Source organism: Doryrhamphus excisus, chromosome 3 (assembly GCF_030265055.1).
Source record: "Doryrhamphus excisus isolate RoL2022-K1 chromosome 3, RoL_Dexc_1.0, whole genome shotgun sequence".
NCBI classification, from domain to species: Eukaryota; Metazoa; Chordata; class Actinopteri; order Syngnathiformes; family Syngnathidae; genus Doryrhamphus; species Doryrhamphus excisus.
In genome coordinates this window covers 24,586,582-24,603,568 of record NC_080468.1, presented here as the reverse complement: position 1 = coordinate 24,603,568, position 16,987 = coordinate 24,586,582, and the positions used below count along the sequence as shown (strand labels likewise).

Genomic DNA, 16,987 nt, shown 5'->3' with positions numbered 1-16,987 from the left:
TTTTCCACATTTTATTTTTTCTTTTTTCTTTTTTCTTTTTTATTTGTATTTTCTATTATTTATTTATTTATTATTTGTATTTGTATTTTTTTATTTTTTTATTTTTTTTATTTTTTATTTTTTTTTATTTTTTTTTATTTATTTGTTTTTATTTTTTGTTTTTATTTATTTTTTTATTTTTTATTTTTTATTTTTTATTTTTTATTTTTTATTTTTTATTTTTTATTTTTTATTTTTTATTTTTTATTTTTTATTTTTTATTTTTTATTTTTTATTACACAGGAGCCAGGCAGCAACATTTCATTGGCAATTTCACTGCTGTGTTATTGTGCCCTAATTTATGTCAGTGCTAAAAACGTGTGGTTGTATATCACAATGGCAGCAGTGATAAAGATAAATAATATCGATGCTGTGTAACAGTCAAAGTGGATTTCCTCCAGAAAGAAATATTTAATAAGTCAGTTTACTTTGCTGTAATATTTTGCAGCACAGGCAATCATTCACTCACAAGAAGCCAATCTGATGACATAACATGTGCTCATGATGCAAATAAAAGCCTTCTCTTTCTCAACCTCCTTCTCATGGTGAGCTACACAGATTAAAAAAAAAAAGTGTCAGTTTGCTTCCAAACTGGGAACATCTGCCCTCCAGCAGCAGATAAACTCTGGAGCTGGATCCATCTGTCCATGCGACTGTACAACTCTAAAGAGGTCCTGTAGTATTTTGCAGCTACTATCTCAGAGGGGACCCAATACTCCAAATGTCATAGATTCAAACCCCTGCAAGAATATAACAGACCTTGTGTGCTAATGTCAAAAAGAACTTATTCCTTTGTGAAACCTCCATATGCAATATTAAGGGCTTTAAATGCAATATACTAAGTTCTATGTGAAGTATTTCCATAATGCCTCATATTAACTCACTAGCAAGATCTCAGTGTATAGACTGGTCATATATCTCATCTCGTTTCATTATCTACATACTGTATTGTATATAACTCTGGGAAAAAAACTGTTGATTTTGTTAATACTTGGGTTGTTTATATTGTTTATTTTTCTATATTGTGTATTTTGTACTGCTTAACTGACTCTGTACTCTTGCTGCTGTGCAATACAAATTTCCCCACTGAGGGACGAATAAAGGCATATCTTAATCTTAATCTTAATCTTAATCTTAATCTTAATCTTAATCTTAATCTTAATCTTAATCTTAATCTTAATCTTGGGTTCTTCTGCAGTGATTTGCAATATACTGATGGTAGATCCAATGTTCCTTTGCCACTCATGTTTATGAACCTTGTTACTATCCACAGTTGTCAGCCATGGCTACAAGCTACAACTGAATCTACTTGAAGTCATGTGATCTTTGATGTGCAATTGTATTAGGGTTAAACAAAATTTGGTTTTGGTGTGAAAAAAAAAAATACTTTCTGACTAAGAAATCCTTTTTTTCTCAATAAAATCTGCATGAGGCGGCACGGCGGTCTAGTGGTTAGCGCGCAGACCTCACAGCTGGGAGACCAGGGTTCAATTCCACCCTCGGCGATCTCTGTGTGGAGTTTGCATGTTCTCCCCGTGCATGCGTGGGTTTTCTCCGGGTACTCCGGTTTCCTCCCACATTCCAAAAACATGCTAGGTTAATTGGCCACTCCAAATTGTCCATAGGTATGAATGTGAGTGTGAATGGTTGTTTGTCTATATGTGCCCTGTGATTGGCTGGCGACCAGTTCAGGGTGTTCCCCCGTCTCTCGCCCGAAGACAGCTGGGATAGGCTCCAGCACCCCCGTGACCCCCGTGAGGATAAGCGGTACAAAATGAATGAATGAATGAAAATCTGCATGCTCCTGGATCCAGCCTCCATAACTTCCATGTGAGATGCATAACAAAGTGTGTAATCACTGAAATCATTAGATGTTTTCTATCTCATCCCTGATTGTTTGGAATGCTGGAATGGATTAAGCTCCTCTCAAAACACATGAGTGAATTATTGGTGGTCATAAAAAGGATATAGGGGCACACTTTACTGTTAAAACATTATTAAAAACTCATAATAGGGGATCTGTTAATAGATTGTGCCTGTGGTTTAGGCTTATTGTGCAGTCAGCTTCAAATAAAATACACCCCCTCCTGATCCAGCTCCTTGTTTTGGCACTTCTCGCTCTCTCTCACTCTCTCTCACACACACACACACACACTGAGCTGGTGAATGTGTGTAGAGAGAGCGAGAGTGAGGGAGTCTCTATTGCCCTTCTATTCAGTACAGAGCTCAGTGAGTGTGTCCATTCAAACACAAACTACCTGTTGTGTATCTACACACTTTGGACTCCAGCTGCTGGATCTTCTGTTCCTGTCTGCACCCAGGCATTCTTTTGCATGCAGGTTAGTCACTTACCGGTTGTTACTCCATTAGAACTGTGATGTACAGTGCAATGCATCCGTTTGTGTGCTCTAAACCTGTGCACGGAGAAGCGAGTTTCCACATACTGGAGAGCTCCTCCAGTGTTGACATAACACTTGAAATGAGGTCAAGTATTTGCCGGTCCCAGCAGAGCACTGCACCTTGGGTCAAACTTACATGAAGTGGACCATGAGCGGTTTCCAAACAGTGGTTGCTGTTTAAATGAGAACAATTGGAGTAAACATGTAAGAGGTTGGTTTAGCGTACTGTTATATAGGCTGGACGTTTCAGTTTACTTCTCATGCTTTAATTATGCATAGGAAGTACGTCTTCAGTGGGTGCTTGCATTTATGTTTACGTAACTAACAAAACTCAGAATAACAATACATTTTGAAAGCAACATGTATATTCATAGTTCACCCTCCACACCAGCTGGGGGCAGCATTCTATAAGAAGCTTGTTTATGTCCCACATGATGCATATAACTGTTTTTGCTGTGCTTTTAGGCAAGTTAGTTGTCAATTTAGACAAATGCACACCAATTTGCGGTGAAGGCAGCAGCCTAGACAAGCTACAAAATCATTTATAAGCCAAATCGAGACGGAGCCAGTTGGATTTGACGGAGGCCAATAAAAGAAGGCGGACCAAAAACACCCACCGCAGTCAGCTGTGAACAGGAAAAAACATTGGCTGTCTTCCCAACATCCTTCCTAAAACCGTCCACGGATACACTTTGGATGCTTTTTAACATCCTGTTTTAATAATAATATAGATATCCTCAAAGTGTTATAATCACTAAACAAACTGTCTATAATGACTTGTGATGTTGCTTGATGGCTGCCATGTTTTTAAACCAATCTCTTAAACACATGCTTGTCAGTCGCCTTAAAGCAGGGGTCTCAAACTCAATTTACCTGGGGGCCACTGGAACTAGGGTCTGGGCAAGGCTGGGCCGCATCAGGTCCCCCCCCCCCCAAAAAAAACGCATTTATTAAAAACAGAAAAATATACAAACTTTTTCAGTGCTTTGGTTCCGATTTTCTACAATAAAAGCTCTGATAAAAATTCCACTGTTCTCAAATATCTTAATTTTTATTTTTCTGCACAAAATAAGATGAAAAAAACCCAATCAATCAGTAATAAATAAAAATAATAATAATAATAATAAAACAGCAAATAATAAAAACTTAAGAAACCACATATAGTTGGTGACTAGACAAATTATTTTTTTCAGATTAAAATGAACAAAGCATTATTAGAGCCCTGTAGACATGACAAAACACGACTATAGTCACATTTATACTTTTTTTTATTTACAACATATTGCGCAACTGCAGGGTCTTGAGACACATGCTAACTCGCAAACTGGAGAGCTAGCGAGCTAAACGGTAGCCTTCAAGTTATTTCCTTAAATAGCCAAAAACGTACCACTTCCACACAGATAGGGAGGATAACTATTAACAGTTATTTAACCTTTAACATGAACATTAATCAAACGTAATAATTTTTTCTGGGTACATGATACCATACAGCATCCATATCAAATTTGCGCGGGCCGCACTAACATTAAACTTTCATATCAAGGCGGGGGCCTCAAACTAGTGTCCTGCGGGCCACATTTGGGCCGCGTGTTTGAGACCCCTGCCTTAAAGTGAGTACCAAATTCCATTGGGATTTGTGTAAACATCCTCAAATTACAGTGAGTGTTTTGTAGCTGTGCGAGACATTTCAAGTCAATCCAACAAATGAGGTCAAACATCGGAGTTTAATAACAGCACCACCATGTGGTGTATTCATCGGAAAAATAATAGCACAGGCGACACAGTGGTTGCGCATATTTTGGCAATTTTGTAACCTTCCGTGTGCAGCGGTTCAGGTGTAGAAAAGTGACACAAACATATAAACATGTGAAAAGAAATAGTCACACTGTTCATATGGGGCAGTCAATTGTCCGGCATCTTGAAATTTTTAGCATATGAAATTGAATCCTCTTGATTTATATATGTCTTTCTCTGTATGTGCAGCCTGGCCCTGGCGGTAATCATGAATAATGAACACACAAACGTACACACACACACACACACAGAGAGCTGCCAATGACAGCTGTTTGGTATCATTGTGTGTGTTAACTCTATCAGTCGAGTGCAGCTGCACGCCTGCCTGTTGTAATTATGTTCTCCAACAGAAAGGGGAGGGAGCCAGGAGGACATGGGGGGGGCGATGGGGGTGCGTGTTTGTTTGTCTTCACACACTTTTATGCTGCTGACACACTCTCATGTATTTATCCCGCAATGTGACCCAATCAAAGGCACTGTTGTGTTGGGACCCCTGTTCACGCTCACACTTAGTGCCTATAAACATTCCCTTAGCCTGTTCGTCCCCGTGGGGCCTTTCGTGCTTAATTTGCCACTTGATAGATCATGAGAAAAAGCAGACTTCACACACACACACACACACACACAGTCTGGGTGGAGCGAGTCATGTGGTCAGAGGTTGTTGTACGTTTCCCAGGCGGCTCTGACTTCAATTTTGTCACCAGGGTCACAAGACGCGAAAAAGTCTCCGCATTGGCTTTGTTGCGGTGGCGGGATGCGGCCTCGTGGTGGCTGGGAAATAATCATTCCATTGAATTGAATATCAACACCCGGATCACTCCAGTGTACTGGTCTGGGTCAAGAGATTAGAAGTAATCAGTTAATTGTGTCATCAAGCCTTCCCATCAAAATGTATTGGAAACAATTAGTTAGTAACATCAATTAAATGTTACCATTCATTCATTCATTCATTTTCTACCGCTTTTTCCTCACGAGGGTCGCGGGGGTGCTGGAGCCTATCCCAGCTGTCTTTGGATGAGAGGCGGGGTACACCCAGGACTGGTCGCCAGCCAATCACAGGGCACATATAGACAAACAACCATTCACACTCACATTCATACCTATGGACAATTTGAAGTCGCTAATTAACCTAGCATGTTTTTGGAATGTGGGAGGAAACCGGAGTACCCGGAGAAAACCCACGCATGCACGGGGAGAACATGCAAACTCCACACAGAGATGGCCGAGGGTGGAATTGAACCCTGATCTCCTAGCTGTGAGGTCTGTGTGCTAAACACTCGACCGCCGTGCTGCCCCAAAAGTAAACCAAAATAATAATAATAATAATAATAATAACACACAGCACTGTGATGCCATCCATGCTGCTCACTGGGAATTGCTATGATTGTTATTTTTGTGATTTCTGAGGGAATGTTATGTTTTTGCCTTAAATAGCTAACACGTGGTTGTGTTGTCTCCTGCAGGTTCTGGCCTGACTCGGTGATGACCTCACTGCTGCTCCCCGGCAACGCCCACGCTGCGATGAAGGACCTCTCCACTTCCTCCTCTACTCTCAACTTCCACTACCCTTCCTCCAAAACCTCCGTCGGGCCTTTCTCCCCGTCCTCCAGTGCCTCGTCACCTGTGTCACCCTTAGCGGTGGCCCCCAAGTCCCAGCCTTTCTGCCTCCAGACGGGGCCACACCTCATCGCCAGCATGCAGCTGCAGAAGCTCAACTCACACTACCAGAACCTGGCCGGGTCCTCTACGGGACATTTGACGCCTAGCGGCATGCAAAGGGGATTCGCTGCGTCGCCTCTAGGCAGTGGAAACCAGATCCTGGGGCCCGCTGGGGGCCTTGGCGGTGGGGGGATGGGTGTCGGCATCGGTATGGGGACGCAGAACTCTGGTCCAAGTGGAGTCATCGACTTTGACCTGGTAGATGAGGAGGTTCTCATGTCTTTGGTGGTGGAGTTCGGACTGGACCGAGCTAATGAGCTGCCTGAACTTTGGCTGGGCCAAAACGAGTTTGACTTCATGTCAGACGTGCAGGCAGGCTGCTGACCCACCACAACCAAAAGAGGTTCATTTTTGTCCTGACTGTCAAAGAAACCATTCAGAGACTTTTTTTTTTCAAGAAACTTTCAAGGCCTTTGTCCTCTTTAATCAAACGAGTGCATTTTTCCTGATGAAACCGACCATCCAACGGGATGAGTGCCTCTTTTATTTTGAAGGAAAGGAAGCATGCGAGGAGGAGACACAAGGAGCCATTGCTGTCTCCTATTTCCTTTCCACGGTGGAGGCTTAATGAGAACAAGCTGACGGATTGAAACACAAAGAGACACCTGTTGGCCCCATCGGGCCTCGGAGCGCTGCAGCGACATGAAAGTGGGATGCGTGACTTTATTATGAGAGACGGCGAGATGACCAACAGTAAGCTTCCTGTTTTCTCAATGGACAATATTCCACTGTGCTCTCACGGGAAAGAGCCTCCTCATTCTCTCTCTCTCTCTCTGTCTCTCTCTCTCTCTCTGTTTCACAAGGAAAGTAATTGTCTGAGACACGGTTATCTGTGTGCACTCCCCGTTTTCTGCTTCTTGTTTGAATTTAGTTCAAGCAGAACATAGAACATGTTATTTAAGACAGTAGCTGATATCCATCTGGACTTCAGGACAACGAGGGCTTCTGTGCACGTAATGAATTAGGTTGAGGGGGTCATCAAGGTTGTTTCTTCACCAAAGCGGCCTTCGTGTTTTGTTGGCCGACTGTGTTGTTTTGCATTGCTGCCTTAATCCCAGCTGAGAGAATGTTATTTCTGCTGTGTAACCCCCGAATCCTCCCCCCCCTTCCACTCCTCTGCAGAGATCTTTTTTTTTTTGTAGTTTGCGTCGTCTGAGGAAGCCCTTCATTTCCCTTTCTTTTCCTTCACCGCCCCCCTGCAGAGGCCTTCAGAACCAAAATAGGTGTAATGAACTGGAATTCTGGTATATAATACATGTATGTAGTATACCATCACATACAATGACACGTGTGTAAAGCATTGACAGTATTCAACCAGGTCTCCTAATGAATCACTTGTTTAACCAAAGTAGACTCTGAACTTGTTGTATTTACCTTTGGACGTGTACATCAGAGTCTTATTTTCGTCTTGTCTGTCAATTGCTATCTGTTTCTTGTTTTGTTTATCTTTCTATGAATGATGATTGTGAAAATGCACTTTTGCTCACCATATCCTCATGTGAGAATGATTGATATCACGATGAAGAATGCGAAATAAAGTTGATCACAGAAAAAAAAAACTGTTGTTGTAATTCATCACTCAGTTGCAACAAACACATTCCATGTTACAGTTAATCTCACAAAATAAATATATCCCTGTACATATACTAGAATTTGTATCATCTGATGCTACTGACCTGTATGTGAGGTTATACAAAGATTGGAACACCACATTAGTTACAAAGGAGTGCTTCACTAATACAGTACAGATCGATGCTGCCTCGTAGTGGTGAGCTTATGTAATTACAACTACACCTGGCCAAGAGTGTTTTATTTCGTTGTTGTTATTACTGTATTTAGTTCGTTGAATAATGGCGGTCTTATTGAAATACACTGAAAAATACTTAGTCTTGTTATTTTTATGTTTATTAAATTGTCAACAATGTGATTCGGCTGCCACAAAATATTTGTATTCATTCATCCTGTGACCTCACAATTTACAAACACGACAATTATATATGATGTTTTTTAGTGTGGTCTTTAATATTTGAATTGTCCTGAAAATAATGTAAACGCTTTTCCGTTTCCTTAATTTTGTCCCTCCTACTATTCCGTACGCGGCCTTATTTTCCCATACCGGAAGCTCGAAGATCCTTTTCCCCGCAGACTCCAACATGGTGAGCAGTTTTTAGCCGTTGTTCTTCGCCGAAGTTATCGTCAAACATCAGTCTCTGAATTTGTATTTACACAACCATACACTTTCAGTCTTATAATATAACGACTTACGATATTGTAAACGTCAATATTTAAGACAAGTGAAGTGTTGATAATTTTTTATTTGAGGCTCGTTTCTGAGACGTCCGTAAGCTATGTGGCATTGCTGCTGCTATGCTAACCGAATAAGCGACGTTTCACTGATTGAAATGGGCACATTTAAAACTCTGCTTCAATGATTCAATTCAACTTCTTGTTACCGACGGGCAGAAAAAAAGTCAAATTGTTGCTTTTTAAGCATACCCTGTCCAACAGGCCGTAGCCGGCTTTGCTAATGTAATGCTAATGAACGCTAACCTGGCTAGGCGGACGTCGGCGAGCATGTGTAGGACTAAAGATTGTGACGGTTGTGCTGTGCTGTAATAAGATTTATTGTGTTTTTGTCTTCCAGGCCAGAGGACCGAAGAAGCACCTGAAGCGCGTTGCTACGCCAAAGCACTGGATGCTTGACAAGCTCACTGGTGTGTTTGTAAGTAGCATTTCCATCAAGTTGATCAAACAGGACTGATGTATAGGTATTAGTGATGTTTCGATTGATGCAATGTGCCGCACTTTTGAAAGTCATGCTAAAATAGTAATAGCATGCATTGCAAGAACCGTTCTATCGAATCAGTTCTTCTGTATCATTTTGTCCACCAGGCGCCCCGTCCTTCCACTGGTCCACACAAGCTGAGAGAGTGCCTGCCCCTCATTATCTTCCTGAGGAACCGTCTCAAGTATGCCCTGACTGGGGACGAGGTGAAGAAAATCTGCATGCAGAGGTTCATCAAAGTTGACGGAAAAGTCCGCACTGACATCACCTACCCTGCTGGATTCATGGGTAAGTCCGACATCCATTGTTTTTTTTTCGCTTCTAGTTGGAGCAATGATGAATTTAGTGCTACTGAACCTGACGTACTCGCCCATTAAAATTAGATGATGGCAATTTCTTTCGACGTGACCAGCTAGTTAATTCTGTGCGCTTGTGCTAAGATATTGCAACTCTTAACTACAACCAACATAGAGAGGAATGAGTGGGTGGAAAGGAAATAAATGATATATACTGAGAGAAAGGACAAAACAAATTAAGTTGGATCTTGAATATTGGGGTCAAAACATACGGTGTATTCCACATGGAAGCTTCTTTATTAGCAATAATTCTGACCTTTGGCCTCACTTGGCAAACACTCACAAAACACTTCATGTATTTGGTAAAGTTGGTTTTCAAAATAAAGTCATAACTGTTGTGTCACAAAAGTCATGGGGAAAGCAGAGTTTTGTACCTTAATTTGACATTTTCTGTTAAAATTTTACTTGAGTACCTGTGATGTAGGTTTTTGGCTAGTTCACGCTGTAATATTGCACAGCCTAATGAACATTTTTTATGCCGCTTATCCATCAGTCGCGGGGTATGCTGGAGCCTATCCCAGTTAACTAGAGGTGGGGTATACCCTGGACACTGGTCGCTAATGCAAATGCTTATATAGTGCCTATATTATATTTTTGAACACTTCACAAGCATTCTACAAAAGTTGGCTGTTATTTATATTTGTTTGTGATTGTTGTTGTTTCAAGGCATAGGATTGTATGAAACTCTGTTTCCAAACCACTACATTTGCCCCTCATACCGTTTCTCTTGAAACCACAGGCATGTGCAGTATTATCAAAAGTCGGCCTTAGATGGCACGGGTGTTAACTCTCACCTTTGGGCATTGTATTCTGCAAATCGAGTTCAGTGGAAAGCAATGGTCTCTCTGTTAAAGCAGCTGTATCACCATGGTAACTAAATGGTAGCCAAATGCCCTCATGTCAGGCTTTCAGCTTAAAATTGTCTATGAAAGTGCCACTGTTTAGCTATTTCGGAGATGGTGTCATTTGCGTTGCCTCCTTAGGGGACACGGAGAAGATGTATATTTTTTTAATTTCCATATTATCATCCATCTTTAGGTGAGAGATTTTCTACCAAGTGAATATCGTAGATATGCTCACATGAGCACCAGGACTAAAATCCAGCATGACTAACTAGGCCGATGTTGGCACACATAAATGTCACAGCAATCCTTGCGTGAGTACTCAGCCTGTTCGTCGTCTTGTAATACAATATTTGCGGGAGGCATCAATCTACTAGTAGAAATTTTTTTTTATAAGCACTAGAAAAAATTGTAAAATAAAAAAAGTTCACCGCAAAACATGTCAACACTGCTATCTAGTGGTCACACTCAGATTCAGGATTTTTAACAGACTGTTTCAAAGATTAAAAAAAGTTTGTGTGTATAAGTGTTAAAATGTCAGAGTTGTGTTGTGTCGAGCATTGATAAATGAAAAGCTGAGTAGGGTATAATAGTATTATAAATCAGTGTCAGTCATACATCGTCTACTGGCTTATGTTTTGAATTACACTTCATAAAGTTAAAATCCTGTGTCTGATTCACAGAACCAATGTTGTATCGTATCATCTCCTGAACTGAATGTCCCGTGACACCCCTAGATGTGATGTGAGTTGCAGGATTAGCTGAAATGGCAAGCTATTGCAATAATACTATAGAAGCATTTCATAACATCTTATTCTTACTCTCAACTCTTATTTATGTACTTGCTGGTTTCCCGTTCATAGCTGGTGACTACATCTTCCTTAAGCACAATCACAGGCATTAGTTTGTTGATTTAGTAGCAATGTGTGCAGAGGCCGACATCCCATTTGAAAAAAAGAAAAAAAAGGTAGCCACTTTGTTACCAATATGACAAGTGTATTTTGTTATATGACTCAAGTTTTGTAGCTTTTTATACAAGATAAATGTATAAAGCGGTGAATTATATCATGATACATCCCAAAAATATTGTTATACATGTTAAGGTCTATATCGCCCAACCCTACTGTAGATGTATAAAATTTAGGAAAGTTGAGCCAAAACTTTTTCTTTCCAGATGTAATCAGCATTGAGAAGACAGGTGAGCACTTCCGTCTGATCTACGATGTGAAAGGCCGTTTCACCGTCCACCGCATCACTGCCGAGGAGGCCAAGGTAAAAAAATATATATTTTTTGCTTGTTTTGAATCAATTTGAGGTCTGCGTTGTTCAAAATGTAACTCTTGCTCTGCAGTACAAGCTCTGTAAGGTGAAGAAGATCCTCATTGGCACCAAGGGGATCCCTCACCTGGTGACGCACGATGCCCGCACCATTCGCTACCCCGACCCCCTCATCAAGGTCAACGACACAGTGCGCATTGATCTGGAATCTGGCAAGATCACAGACTTCATCAAGTTTGATACTGGTTAGTCCGTGGGCAAAGGATCTCCTCATGCAAACACAATCAGGTTTGTTCAAGTTTGTCCCTCTCTACCCCCTGCAGGTAACATGTGCATGGTGACTGGTGGCGCTAACTTGGGTCGTATTGGCATCATCACCAACAGGGAGCGCCACCCCGGCTCCTTTGACGTGGTCCACGTCAAGGATAGCACAGGCAACAGTTTTGCCACCAGACTCTCCAACATCTTTGTCATTGGCAAGGTGAGAACCAAAACTATTCAACTAATTGAATTAATCACAAGCTTTATTTGGAACACATGCTGTTAGAAATGGGAACGACCTGGAGCTATGATGATCATTTATAGTTTTGACAGTGATGAAAAAACGTAAACCTCTAAGAAGTTCTGAGCTCCTCGGCACGTTACATTAAATGGTTCAAGCTACATGCAATCTGCTACAATGATTACAAGCGACACATGCTTCCGCCACAAAAGTGATCAAACAATTCCTTGTGTCCACCATCCACTCGCCTCATCTCCAGGGCAACAAGCCATGGGTGTCCATCCCCAGAGGAAAGGGAATCCGCCTGACCATCGCTGAGGAGAGAGACAAGAGGCTGGCCGCCAAGCAGGCCAGTAGCTAAAATGGCAGAACAGCCTGAACCCTGGTTTTCAAAATAAAATGTTATTTACAAAACAGTCTTTTTTTTTTTTTTTCCCTCCCCCCTCTACAGAAAGTGACCTAATATTGCCAAGTCGGAAAGCACCATTTCCTTTTGCTGTTTTCATCCTGGCATTCAGTAGTTTTATATCCTGCTGTGATGTTTGCTTTTTCATATTTCAGTATTTCCCCCATCAAGGCGTTTTTGATCTTTCTCCCAGCCTACATCTTCCTTTGCATCTGTTCCTACCTCATCTACCCATCCATCTCTCACTTCAGCCCTCACTCCCCCCCTTGCTTCATCCATCCTTCTGCCTCACTGTTCTGAATCCAGTATCGGTCCATATGGCCACTGCAGAGATCCAGTCTGCTCTGCGCCTCGGAAACCTGGCCTGGCACACTGCGTGTGCATGCTTATTCGGCCGTGCCTGTCCAACAGGACAGTGTAATATTGCACCATTATGCTTAAAATTTGGTACCATCTGAATGTCATTTTTAGAAACGGGCAGGTAACATCGTGGGCAACGCCAATACTTCACTTGGGGGGCGGGGCTTCCCATTCTGAGCCTCTGGACCTGCGTCAGAGCTTCTGCTTGAAAATGCGTGTACTCCCCCTGCTGGTCTTTTGCTGACATTTGTAGTGTAGACAGCTGCTTCTAATCACTTGGCTGCATGTGACTAGCTTGAGTGTCATTTGGATTGACCGGGAGAGCTCATGTAAACTTCCTGTTGAGACAGGAGCGTCTTGACAACCCTGCCATGATCCTGGTGGATAAAGCTAGTTGGTTACCGTGGCAAAGGATTTCTGGATGTGTTTAGCTGTGGCAGTTTCTGAATGATGTCATGTGGACACGCCCTCACATTTCAGTCAAGTTTCTCATATTGGTGTTTTCAATTGTGTCAAAGGGTGGTTTATGTTGAAATTCCAGCCCCCCCACCCCCTTCTTTATCCATAACAGACTGCTTGAACAAAAACATTTCGGTGGGCCAATTTCATGTCTGGGAGGGGTTCTTGAGGGGGCCCGAGGGGTGCACTTGATGGCCAGATGTTTTTTTTAAGGAAGGGGAGGAGAGTTGTACTTGGGAAGAACAGAAATAAGAAAGTTGTTGCTGAGTCGTGGCCTGATAGCCATTGAAGTTCGCAAAGATGTATGAAGGTCAAAGGGCAGGTTAACACAATAACCAAAGGAAATTGGTTAAATATTAAAATTTGACTTGAAATACTTCTAAAGACATCATTAGGTCTTCATGTTGTCCCCAAAACGCCATGCAAACGCAAGGCCTCCTTTTGGCCAATGCAAGTCAATGACAGGAACCTTTTTATTTATGCATGTGTGTTGCATTCAGGGACATGTTCACTGCTCTCTGAAAACAAACACCCAGACCTCCCTCCTCTCCTACATTTGGGGAAACACCAGACTGTTGCACACCTCATAGCAATGTCAAGCTGTAGGAGGGAGTGCAGCAGGGGAACCTTCAAAATAAAAGCATTACAAAATAAACTTAGGGGGCGTACTCACAATAGGCCAGAGGGTCCAAACTTTTTACAGTAAGGGCCATGTGTCCCCACACACTGAGCATTTGGCTTTGTGCCATTGTGGATTTTTTCCAGCCTTATTTGGAGTACATCCATCCATCCATTTTCTATGCAACTTATCCTCATTAGGGTTGATTGGATATGCTGGAGCCTATCCCAGCTGACTTTTGGGTGAGAGGCGGGGTACACCCTGGACTGGTCGTCAGCTAATCACAGGCTTATGGGTTTTGACTTTTAGACTGTTGTCAGTGTCTGTTTATTTATATTACAGATGGTGTCTGGTTGTCCGGGGGTGCTGCTTGCACCAAGGCATGGTAGGCAACAGCTTGGGACCCTAGTCCAGTGGGGTCACTGAAGCCCACCTCTTCCAGTGGTGCAAATTGTGAATATGCATATGTGTAACTATAATTATAAAGCATATAACGTTCTTTTAGGCGGCACGGCGGTCGAGTGGTTAGCACACAGACCTCACAGCTAGGAGACAAGGGTTCAATTCCACCCTCGGCCATCTCTGTGTTTGGAGTTTGCATGTTCTCCCCGTGCATGCGTGGGTTTTTCTCCGGGTACTCCAGTTTCCTCCCACATTCCAAAAACATGCTAGGTTAATTGGCGACTCCAAATTGTCCATAGGTATGAATGTGAGTGTGAATGGTTGTTTGTCTATATGTGCCCTGTGATTGGCCGGCGACCAGTCCAGGTTGTACCCCGCCTCTCGTCTGAAGACAGCTGGGATAGGCTCCAGCACCCCCTTCCTCACCCCCTCGTGAGGAAAAAGCGGTAGAAAATGAATAACGTTCTTTTAAAGACTCGTAAGGATGAGGCGACTCCAGGCTTTCATTTTGAAAGGACGCACCGGAATTTGGAAGGTTTGACATCTTCACACCAGCTGAAGACCGCTTTAGGGTAAAAAAAAAAAAAAGAGAGAGAAAAGCTTGGCAATGAGGACGCACGACGCACAGCCTGCTTCGAAGCTCTCCAACCAAAGCGGACTTTTTGACCCCCGAATACCCGGAGCATGCGTCCGTGCGCCGGCGGGAGAGAGACGGATCACGGGGATATAACTTGACCACCTGCGGAGTTTTGTTCTTTCTTTCTTTCTTTCCGAGGTGGGAGATATCCAAGCAAGTATGCCTTTTTGTAAACGGACGGTCCTGCCGAGGGATGTGTGCAAACCCGGTGTAGGAGGAGAAGGGAGGCTGCAGCAGACGTTCGGGGACCTGGCGGACGTGTGCGCCTTCACCCTAGCCTCGGTGCTCTGCCAGCTCTCGGACCTGTCCCGCCACTCGGTGGGCATCCTGGAGGAACTGGAGGGCGAGCTGGTGTCCGTGTGCCGCCGCTCCGGCGCGCTGGAGGTCAGAGTGGGTCGGCTGCGGAGGTGCGTCGCGGAGATGGTCAGCAAGCCCCCGCCGAGATGTAAGGAGGAGTTGACACTCAAGTTTGTGAGCTTTTGGTGGATGCATGAGCTTTAATTGAGCATGACAGGTTCTAATCAAATCACCGGCAAACTCTAACATACTTACTTTTGTACAATAGTTAATAATAATAAGAATAAGATAGTGGAAAAAAAAGTTATGTGTTTGTCCCGGTTACTGTATTTGTTGATTGGTAGGATGGTTTAATTAAAATGTGCCAGCAGTGGCACAGCCAGATTTTTACAAATTTGGGATGGCCAGGGTGAGCAATAAGTGGATATCTGAATTGTCTAGGTGGCCAATCGGGGTGACCGGGGGTGGTCATGGCCACCACTGTCCACCCCATAGCTCCGCCACTGCTTTTGGAACTTAATAGCTGAGCAGCGTGCAGAGGACATGGTTGTTTACATACCCACTCAGCTTCCATTATTTACAGATTTATGTGCTGAATCACACTTCAGAATTAGCATTCTCCCCCTAGCTCCGTTGCTGGTGGCAGTCAACCTAAAACTTGCATTTATTAAATATACAGTTTTGGAGGTTTGGCGCCCCCATGCAGAACCAAACCAAGGTAGACAGTGCCTTTAATTGATCTAATTATTAAACCTTATATTCATTAATTTTCTACCACTTTTCCTCACAAGGGTCGTGGGGGGGTGCTGGAGCCTATCCCAGCTGTCTTTAGGCGAGAGGCGGGGTTCACCCTGGACTGGTTGCCAGCCAATCACAGGGCTCATATAGACAAACAACCATTCACACTCACATTCATACCTATGGACAATTTGGAGTGGCCAATTAACCTAGCATGTTTTTGGAATGTGGGAGGAAACCGGAGTACCCGGAGAAAACCTAAACCTTATATATGATTTGCTAAAGTTTACTGATTTTGTAGACACAAATAATTTACTTGTATTTATTTATTTAATTTTCTTATTTTTCATCACCTTTTATTCATATTTTTCTTTCTTATACTACTCTACTTCAAATGATAATGATAACGTTGTTTAGGTTGTCTAAAAAAAAAACAAAAGAAAACACAACCGCCATAACCATAGTGATGCTGCAGAGATGCAACTGCGCATGCAGGAAATATGTCGTTTTTGCTTCTTTTTTTTAGTATGGGAGTTACAACTTTGAAGGCTGAGCAAATATGTGCAGTGTGCATGCAGGGTGATAATGGAGAGTCCATCCAAACACGGAACAGATGTAGCGCTGGAAAAGAGGAGAGGAAGATAAAAAACAAAACACAGCTCACTGTATAACTTACAGACTTTGTGCAGATGAGTGCGTTTCTTACAACACACAACACGTGTGGGCTTCTGGCTTCTGCAGCAAAGTGGGTCATGTGGGCAGAAGATGCCCGCGGTTAAGTAATCAATAGATCGTCATTATCTTACCACCACCACCACCCCCCTCACTCGCCTCCTGTTGTCTAAACAAAGATGCAACACAGTGACGTAACTTTTCACACAGACATTTTTTATTTGTGCGACAAATTAGAGTAAAATGTTTCTTTGTATGTAATCACATGAAAAACAGCAGAACAATACACACAAAAAGGTACACATTTGGAACAACATGCACCCATATTGTGTTGCATATGCTATTGATATTGTATATGATAAGTACACTACATTGTGTTGCTGTTATTAAACCACTTGAAAATTCGTATAACACAAGTTTTGGCCGACTCATCTTTGCAGAATTGTTGTCATTCAGCCACATTGGAGGGTTTTCCAGCATGAAGCGCCTTTTTAAGATCATGCCACAGCATCTCAATAAGATTCAGATCAGGACTTTGACGAGGTGGACCTGCTGGTGTGTTTTGGATCATTGTCCCACTGCAGAACCCTGGTTTGTTTCAGCTTGAGGTCACCAACAGATGGGCGGATATTCTCCATTCGGGATAAGTCATGGTTCAATTTGTCACAGAAAGTCTTCCAGGG

At 42.6% G+C, this 16,987-nt stretch overlaps 3 protein-coding genes and 1 non-coding gene across 6 annotated transcripts in view; all 4 read left to right on the top strand.

Annotated features, from left to right (window-relative positions):
- The first annotated feature begins 2,258 nt into the window (after positions 1 to 2,258).
- On the top strand, positions 2,259 to 7,408 carry cited1 (Cbp/p300-interacting transactivator, with Glu/Asp-rich carboxy-terminal domain, 1). The gene is made up of 2 exons (XM_058067591.1): positions 2,259 to 2,378; positions 5,696 to 7,408. Exon 2 carries the CDS (start codon positions 5,715 to 5,717, stop codon positions 6,273 to 6,275), a length of 561 nt encoding a protein of 186 aa, XP_057923574.1. The 5' UTR covers positions 2,259 to 2,378; positions 5,696 to 5,714; the 3' UTR covers positions 6,276 to 7,408.
- A 612-nt stretch (positions 7,409 to 8,020) lies between these two features.
- Positions 8,021 to 12,130, top strand: rps4x (ribosomal protein S4 X-linked). The gene is made up of 7 exons (XM_058068862.1): positions 8,021 to 8,107; positions 8,596 to 8,673; positions 8,844 to 9,024; positions 11,109 to 11,206; positions 11,286 to 11,457; positions 11,536 to 11,693; positions 11,974 to 12,130. The coding sequence occupies exons 1-7, from the start codon at positions 8,105 to 8,107 to the stop codon at positions 12,073 to 12,075; spliced, it is 792 nt and encodes a 263-aa protein (XP_057924845.1). The 5' UTR covers positions 8,021 to 8,104; the 3' UTR covers positions 12,076 to 12,130.
- On the top strand, positions 11,778 to 11,844 carry LOC131126996 (small nucleolar RNA SNORD61). Its single transcript, XR_009129484.1, has one exon. It is a non-coding gene; the product is annotated as a small nucleolar RNA SNORD61 (small nucleolar RNA).
- A 2,325-nt stretch (positions 12,131 to 14,455) lies between the features above and the next one.
- The window catches only part of nhsl2 (NHS-like 2), a 40,427-nt gene continuing 37,895 nt past the window's right edge, over positions 14,456 to 16,987 (top strand). For all 3 annotated transcript variants that reach the window (XR_009128951.1, XR_009128950.1, XM_058065907.1), the window contains exon 1: positions 14,456 to 15,042. Coding sequence is in view for 1 of the 3 variants with exons in the window: in XM_058065907.1 (XP_057921890.1) it covers positions 14,757 to 15,042 (286 nt within the window). In the remaining 2 variants the exon portion in view is untranslated. The remainder of the gene's footprint in view (positions 15,043 to 16,987) is intronic.

Coding starts and splice junctions, on each gene's coding strand:
- rps4x (XM_058068862.1), top strand. Junction 11,458..11,535: donor CTTCATCAAGTTTGATACTG/GTTAGTCCGTGG, acceptor TACCCCCTGCAG/GTAACATGTGCATGGTGACT. Junction 11,694..11,973: donor ACATCTTTGTCATTGGCAAG/GTGAGAACCAAA, acceptor CCTCATCTCCAG/GGCAACAAGCCATGGGTGTC.
- cited1 (XM_058067591.1), top strand. CDS start 5,715: ATGACCTCACTGCTGCTCCCCGGCAACGCCCACGCTGCGATGAAGGAC.